Source organism: Bidens hawaiensis, unplaced genomic scaffold (genome assembly GCF_021521415.1).
Source record: "Bidens hawaiensis isolate Kalapana, Puna unplaced genomic scaffold, B.hawaiensis_p1.1 tig00036873_1, whole genome shotgun sequence".
Lineage (NCBI taxonomy): Eukaryota > Viridiplantae > Streptophyta > Magnoliopsida > Asterales > Asteraceae > Bidens > Bidens hawaiensis.
Genome location: NW_027496447.1, coordinates 112,047 through 119,534, shown reverse-complemented (window position 1 = coordinate 119,534; position 7,488 = coordinate 112,047). Strand labels below are relative to the sequence as shown.

The 7,488-nt window shown below is 35.7% G+C and overlaps 1 protein-coding gene across 2 annotated transcripts; it reads left to right on the top strand.

The window, feature by feature from the left end:
- Positions 1 to 2,987: 2,987 nt before the first annotated feature.
- LOC143588898 (zinc finger protein CONSTANS-LIKE 13-like) lies at positions 2,988 to 7,151 on the top strand. 2 transcript variants are annotated; one of them, XM_077069794.1, is made up of 4 exons: positions 2,988 to 3,940; positions 4,669 to 4,857; positions 6,538 to 6,806; positions 6,913 to 7,151. In XM_077069794.1, the coding sequence occupies exons 1-4, from the start codon at positions 3,422 to 3,424 to the stop codon at positions 7,001 to 7,003; spliced, it is 1,068 nt and encodes a 355-aa protein (XP_076925909.1). In that variant the 5' UTR covers positions 2,988 to 3,421; the 3' UTR covers positions 7,004 to 7,151. The 2 variants fall into 2 exon arrangements, with proteins under 2 accessions (XP_076925909.1, XP_076925910.1); XM_077069795.1 differs by having other exon boundaries at positions 6,538 to 6,849; positions 6,892 to 6,940.
- The last annotated feature ends 337 nt before the right edge of the window (positions 7,152 to 7,488 follow it).

Below are 7,488 nucleotides of genomic sequence, written 5' to 3'. Positions count from 1 at the left end.
TAAAGAAAAACTGGTTACGGGCTTTAAACTTTTGAATGGTGCAGGCCGTTATACTGAAAGAGAAAAAACAATATAGGGGAATACTTTTAGACCCCTAATTTTTAAACGACATCAATTCTGTGTAATAATTATTGGTTTTGGTCAAAACGTTAGAAGAGAAAATTATAAGATGCTGAAAAAAATATGGGACACACAATGCCCAGATCGGGTTTTGAGTATGTCCCTACTTTTTAAAATATTCTTCAAATTTCCACCACAATCTACACGCCCGAGTAAAAGACGTCTCTGACGAATATTTTAGTCGGTTATTTAGGAGAAGGTGTGTGTCACCCAAGCTTTAAGGTACGGGTAGTTTTGGAAAAGAAAAATGCATGAATGAGTAGTTTAAAAAAACAAAATTATATTATTATAATTAATTTTACTTATAACTTTCTTATATAACTTTTAAAATATAAAGTTTTACAAAATTCCGAACACACCATTGAGAATTTGAGACATGGTTTTTTTATCTACGTACCGACATAAATTTTATTCAAAATCGATTGAGTCAAAAAAGGTTCGGTATAAATTTCATCCGCAGCGATTTGAATAAAATTTATATCGACACGTAGGTAAAAAAATCATGTCTCAACGGTGTATTCAAAATTTTGATAAACTTTATATTTTAAAAGATATAAATAAAAAACAAATTATAAGTGAAATGAAATATAATATTAAGAAAAGTACCAAAAATCTTATAAAAACTTTTCTCGACTCTCTTTTAATTAATAGAAGCCAATGACCCTAAAGAAGTTTTGGAACTACCAAGAGTTGCAATTTCTCAAGACTAATTGCCACTAACCATGTCGGTAAACAGTTTTAATAAATATTATAAATATGTGTGATATATCGATGCTAATTATAAATATGTGTGATATATCGATGCTAATTAAACACTTTGATTAATCAATCAAGTTACATAAACCTAATGGACCCGATCCTCACAAAAGGCAAGGGATTCTTCCACACCACCCTGGATCTTCATACACCATTTTTTGTCCTATACGGCTTGTATAGGGCTATACGGTCGTATAGGACCTGAATCGTGTCGGTTTGTGTCTGAGGTTGTCGGCCATCGTTTATAGTGCCTCGTATAGGCCTATACGGGTCGTATAGGCCTATACGGCCGTATAGACACTTTTTTTTTAAAAAAATGATAACCATATATACAATATATGTGATTTATACGGGTCGTATTTGGCTCGTTTATCTCAATGGGCTTAAATGTTGAGCTCAAGCTTAGCTCGTCAAAAGCTCAAGACTGTTTGGGGCTGGTTGACCAGCTTGTTTATTATTAAATTTTCTAAAAAACATTTGAGGTTTCCCCAAAATACATCATGTTCAAACACATGGTCCACATACATAAAAATAACCAGTTCACCCAAAATACATATAGTTTTAAACGTGGTCCACATATATAAAGTTCATAATAGTGCACATCAACAAACAATGAAAATAAAATAAGAACTACTGTGGTGGTGGCCCTGTGCCTGTGGCTCCGATGCCGGTGGTGAACCAGGTATATCCGGCTCGTATAGCACTATACGGCTCGTATAGCCCCGTATAGTCGTTTTCTGGTAGCGATTAAGGCAGCCTGAATGTTTCTGCAAATGTTTTCTATACGGTCGTATAACCTTATACGACCGTACGACTTTTATGGTTTTGTCAGAAGGCAATACGAGCAATTTAATGCCTATACGGCTCGTATAGGCCTATAAGGTCGTATAGGCTGCAAAAAGCTGTTTTTTTTGTCCCCTTGTCAGGCATGCGAACCCTACGGCCTATACGAACCGTATAGGCATGTGAGGATGGTGTATGAAGATCGCATCCCTCACAAAAACACCATCTCCTTATACTTTGAAAATCGAACCGTTTATAAAACCCGTCATCTTACTGGTTCACTAGTATATTTATTTAATTTTATATTTTCTTTTAAAATGTGTTTCAAAAGTCTTTGGGTTGTCCCCCCCCCCCCCCTATCGCTCAGAGCCTGGAGAAGTTTTTTGATTGTCCCCCGACAGAAGGCGGTTATTGAATGCTTACAAGGTCCTCATGCCCAAGATTTTCTGACCGTTATCCCGATTGATGGCTTGAGCCAAAGCATATCTGCGCTCGAGTATAGGGCCATTCTTAAGTACCGTTTGATGGTCCCAATGTACCCAGAAGACGAAACATGTCCGATCTGCCGTAAGGCTTGCCTGGATAAATTCGGTGAGCATGCGGTTCATTGCAAGGAAATTCCTGGGTTCAAATACCGACATGATTGAGTGCGGGACGTTTTTTGGGACATCTTAAGGCGGGCTGGGATATCAGCTTAAAAGGAAGCCCCCGTAAATTTCCTTACAGACCCCACGGAAGGGAGATCCACTCTACGACCGGTAGATTTGCTCGTCTTTGGTTGGCCCGGGGGGAAACACGCTTGTGTTGACCTCACAGGGGTATCTCCTTTAGCTGGTTTGAAGGATAATGGGTTTGTAGCTGGGCAAGCAATGAAAAGGGCTGAAACAAAGAAGGTGGAGAAACATGCTAAAGCCTGCGAAGAGAACCAACATGTTTTTGTCCCTCTGGCTTTTGATACCTTTGGCTCCTTGGCATCGGAAGCTATTCGTTTCCTAACAAGGGTCCAACGGGTTGTACATAGCAATGTGTCGACTCCAAAGGGGCAGGGGTATATCTTTAGCAGGTTAGGATTTGCAATTCAGAAAGAGGTGGCGACGCAGCTTGTTGCCCGCCTACCTGCTATGTTAATGTAATATATTTGTTTCTATATACAAAATAAAAAGCAGTAAAAAAAAAGTTTTAAAAATCTACTCGTGTCCCTTTCATGATACTATTACACAGGAAATATCGTATGCAAGTCCGAACATATCTTTGTTATCTTGAATCTTCTTCTAACCTCTTCTCTTCTTTCTCTTTCAAATCTTAATCATATCAAATCAACACTTTTGCCAACAACCTTCATCATCATTAAATCATTACCAGAACCCCACCCACTTCGATTTCATCGAAAAGCATCAATCAAATTAAACCCAAATTCATCCACACCCACTTCTCAATTTCACCCAATTTCACTTCAATTTGATCGAAAAACATCAAATTAAACCCAAATTCATCCATACCCACTTCTCAATTTCACTCAATTTCATAGAAAAACATCAAATTAAGCCCAAATTCACCCATACCCACTTTTCAATTTCACCAATTTCACTTCAATTTGATCGAAAAACATCGAATTGAACCCAAATTCATCCATACCCACTTCTCAATTTCACCCAATTTCACTTCAATTTGATCTAAAAACATCAAATTAAGCCCAAATTCACCATACCCAGTTCACAATTTCACTTCAATTCGACCAATTTCAATCCCAAATTCCAAAACCATGTCTAATTCACCTCCTCCGGCGACCACTCACCGCCGCGACTGCGACTTCTGCAACCAATCAACAGCAATCCTGTACTGCAGAGCTGACAACGCAAAGCTCTGTTTATCATGCGACCGACAAGTACACTCAACAAATCCACTCTTCACCAAACACACTCGCTCGTTACTTTGCGACGGCTGCGACTCATCTCCGGCAACCATCTTCTGCTCCACCGACAACCTCGTACACTGTCAGAATTGTGATTGGGAAACACATAATAATAATAAGGATTGTTCCAAGTCGCATGATCGACGACCGGTTGAGGGGTTTACTGGGTGTCCGTCGGTTAATGATTTGTTGTCGGTTTTTGGGTTTGAGGATTTGGGGAAAATTGGTGGTGGAGGGTTCGAATCGGGTTTTGGGTTTTCGGATTGTTTTGTTTGGGAGACTCCGGTTTTTGTAAGGCTTGATGATTTGATTGTCGATAGTGGGTCGGATCATAATTATCAAGCTATGGGTGTTCCTCCATTGCCTAAGGTAACTTGTTTGATCATCGAGTTATTGATATATGGATTCATTTTTATTTTGTGCATCGGGGGCAAGTGACCCAATGTTTAGAACTTTAGATTGATAAATTGGATTCGGTTTAAATAGTGTTATTTAATTTCATTAAAAAAGTAGTGTTCACATCAATACAGAAAGCAACAAGCTGTGCCACTGGCCCTTTTTTAATAGCATAACTAAGTCGTTTAAAAATGACATTTATAGATCGTGGGGTCATAACGTTACTATTCATGACCCGTTGGCATGACTAAGTAGCTCTACAACCTTAGGTGCTAGGAAACCAAAAATACTAATGCGAACCATGTGTTTGTTGTCAAGACACGCTTTCTCGTGATAAATTGGATTTTTACAAGTCCGTTTATGTTTGATTTATTACATATGTGATTGGGTTTACATTATTGGTAAACCCGATTTTAATAATTCAAATTATATGTTAATCAATAATTATTTTTATTGCTAAGGGCAATCCCGGTCTGACAAAAAAGTGAACAATTGGTTGATTATATCCTAATTAGAATGTTATATATATATCTAATTTGTCCTTTCTCTTTCACATATGAAGTGTGAAAATGAATTAATGTTATAATTGAAAATTGTTGTTTTTAGACATGTTTATGTGTCTTTATATTAGTTATCAAGATCCCATTTGTTATGGTTTTTTGTTAATTAACTTTGTTTATTTTTTTTTATGTTGAAATTAGAACCGAAACGCTGCTTTTGGAACATATAAAGACGAACTTCTTAACCAACTTCGTGAACTAGCGAAATCTGAACCAAATGTTGATGATAGTCAAGACATAATTAAACCACTAACTGAGTTTCTGCCTGCACAAAACTTCCAACTCGAAGATGAACATAAGCCGGAAGAGAATGTAAATATCTCATTTGAGGTATGATCTCTCATTTCATTATTAATTATTTATAAAATTTTCATAAATGGACCAAAAGTTGTGGCGGGTCAAGCTAACCAAATCTTGAAATTTACATATTTTGACCCCTGTTGACCCGTTACCCTATCTATCTGACCCGTCCATTTTGCCAACTATATTAAACAATGGTTGTGTATGGTTGGTTACAAGGGTTTGTTAAATGTTAAATATACATTACCTACTTAGGTTTTTGATTATTTTTTTAATTTTGTTGCTGAAAATATAAGTATCTTAGATGTGTTTTGTAAATAAATTGTGGAAATAATTATAAGATAACAATTAACTTAGGACATTACATTTAAATTTAGCTAGAATTGTTTGATGGAAGTTCATAAGAAGTTTTTAATAAAAGTTTAGTTAAAAGTATATAAAGTTAAAATTTTTATACAGCTCTATTCATTTCAAGTTTTATTAATGTTGTTGTTGTTGTTGGTATTATTATTATCAATATTCTTAATACTAACTAAAATGGGTTAAGTTATAAAATTTAGCTAAAAGTAAATAAAATCATAAATTTTATATGACTCCACACAATTCAAATATATATATATGTGCTTTTTATAAAAATGCCTCACATAAACGAAGAAACCAAACGCTAAGAAAAATAAACAGTTTGGTTTTGTGTTTCCAAAAAAGTGAACTTTTGGTTCGGTTTCGGTTTTGCATGTAATTAAACCTGAAAAAACCGAGCCCAAACATAAACCAATGGTTTGATTTTATGCTTTTAAAAAACACCGAACTTTCGGTTCAGTTTCGATTTTCGTATAATTAAAACCGAAAAAACTGAACCGAACTGAATGCATGAATTTTAACTAATTTATAACAATTTTTTAAATAGTCTGACCAAAGTATTTTCGTTCAATTGTATGATAGTCAATTAAATTTTAATTAAGACAAAGATTTCCGCCCAAATTCATTATTTTGGTCCGACTTAACATTTTGAAGCCCAAATGTGTTGGCCTATAAACAAACCGAACGTTAATGTTCGTCTATTTAATAAACGAACCAACATGAACAAAAAAAATTTGTTCATTTAGTTAGACGAACGGACATGAATGCATGCCCCGTTCGTTCATATATGTTCATGAACATTTGTTAACGATTCTTCATTAAGTTCATTTGCGTTCGTTTAGGCTCATTTATGTTTGTTACTATACGCTTTATTTATGTTCGTTAGTATATTCATTCAAATTTATTGGCTCATTAAAATAGAGTATAGTTTTAATAACTAATTAGGTCCAACGCATAGTTCTTCACATTGCTTCAGGATAGTTTTAGCTCAGTTAAGTTCGTTAATCTATGTTCAGGCGTTTTCGTTCATTTATATCCGTGAAGCGTTTTTGTTAACGAACGAACACGAACAAGAAAACTCCGTTCGCTTAATTGTTTGTGTTCGATCGTTTGTTCGTTAAATGTTAAACGAACATGAACATGCTCCGTTCTTGTTCGTTCGGTTTGATTACAAGCCTGCAACTGAGAAAACCTAAAAACCGAAACCGGACACTTCAAAACTCGAAACTGAAATTTCGGTTTGAGCCCAAAACCGACCCTACTTGAACCGGTTTCTTTGCTTCTTTGGTTTGGGCTCGTTTGGTCCACTAGGCCCATAGCCCGATTTTGACCATGTTTTTGTATTTACAGACAAATACATTCCAATGGTGCCCCGATAATTCCGATACAACGGGCCGGGAATTATTTTGTGATCAATTGGTTGGAAAGAATAACTCTGAAGCAAACTGCATAGTTACTGATGGCAATTTTCGTAACATAAATGTTGGCCATCAAGGTGAATCACATAATAATATTGTTGAGAACACGCAAGTTTTTCATGGTGTCGGTGTACGGGATATTAATAGTCAGGAGAGAGAGACAGCGATCACAAGATATAAAGAGAAGAAGAAATCTAGAAGGTAATTTTAATTATGTTTTACTATCTTACGTTTAATGGGTTTAGTTAACGGGGTAAAAAAAGGAATGGGTCAAATGGGTTGAAAGCTGTTAATGATATCATGACAGGTATGATAAGCATATCCGCTACGAGTCACGAAAGGTACGAGCTGAAAGCAGGACGAGAATCAGAGGTCGTTTTGCCAAAATGGATAGGTGAACCTTCGGACATGTGTCTTTGAGGTTATATGTTTTATAGATGATATAGATATAGTGTGTAGTGTTGAGTGGTGCTATGGTATCCGGTCAAAAGGTGGTCAATGCTTATGAGTATCATCGTTAAGTTTCCGGCTCCTATAGTTTTTCTAAAACTAAAAGTATGGTGTTATCCAGGCCGTAGTTGGTAGCTTGAAAAGCAAATAACGACGAGTTTTCTAGTTCAATAATATGGGGCTCAGGATTGGTTAAAATAATAATTTTCTTGAGTTATTCCGTGTAAATCAAGCTTACATGCTTGTCGTCTTGTAAAATCTTAACTCAAGATATAAATTGTATATACCTAGCGAGCGTACATATAACTCCTATTTAAACAGGGTTTTTTTTCAAATTTATTAAGACTGTTTTCCATGTGCTTTTTTTAGTCATAAAGCATTGTTTATATATATATCAAAACGATTACAAGTCTAAGAAGCATTCTCAATGATA

What these genes read in the sequence shown, in the direction of transcription:
- LOC143588898 (XM_077069794.1), top strand. Translation starts at nt 3,422, where the DNA reads ATGTCTAATTCACCTCCTCCGGCGACCACTCACCGCCGCGACTGCGAC. An exon ending in ATGTAAATATCTCATTTGAG is followed by an intron (nt 4,858 to 6,537) that starts GTATGATCTCTC and finishes TTGTATTTACAG; the next exon opens with ACAAATACATTCCAATGGTG. An exon ending in GAGAAGAAGAAATCTAGAAG is followed by an intron (nt 6,807 to 6,912) that starts GTAATTTTAATT and finishes ATATCATGACAG; the next exon opens with GTATGATAAGCATATCCGCT.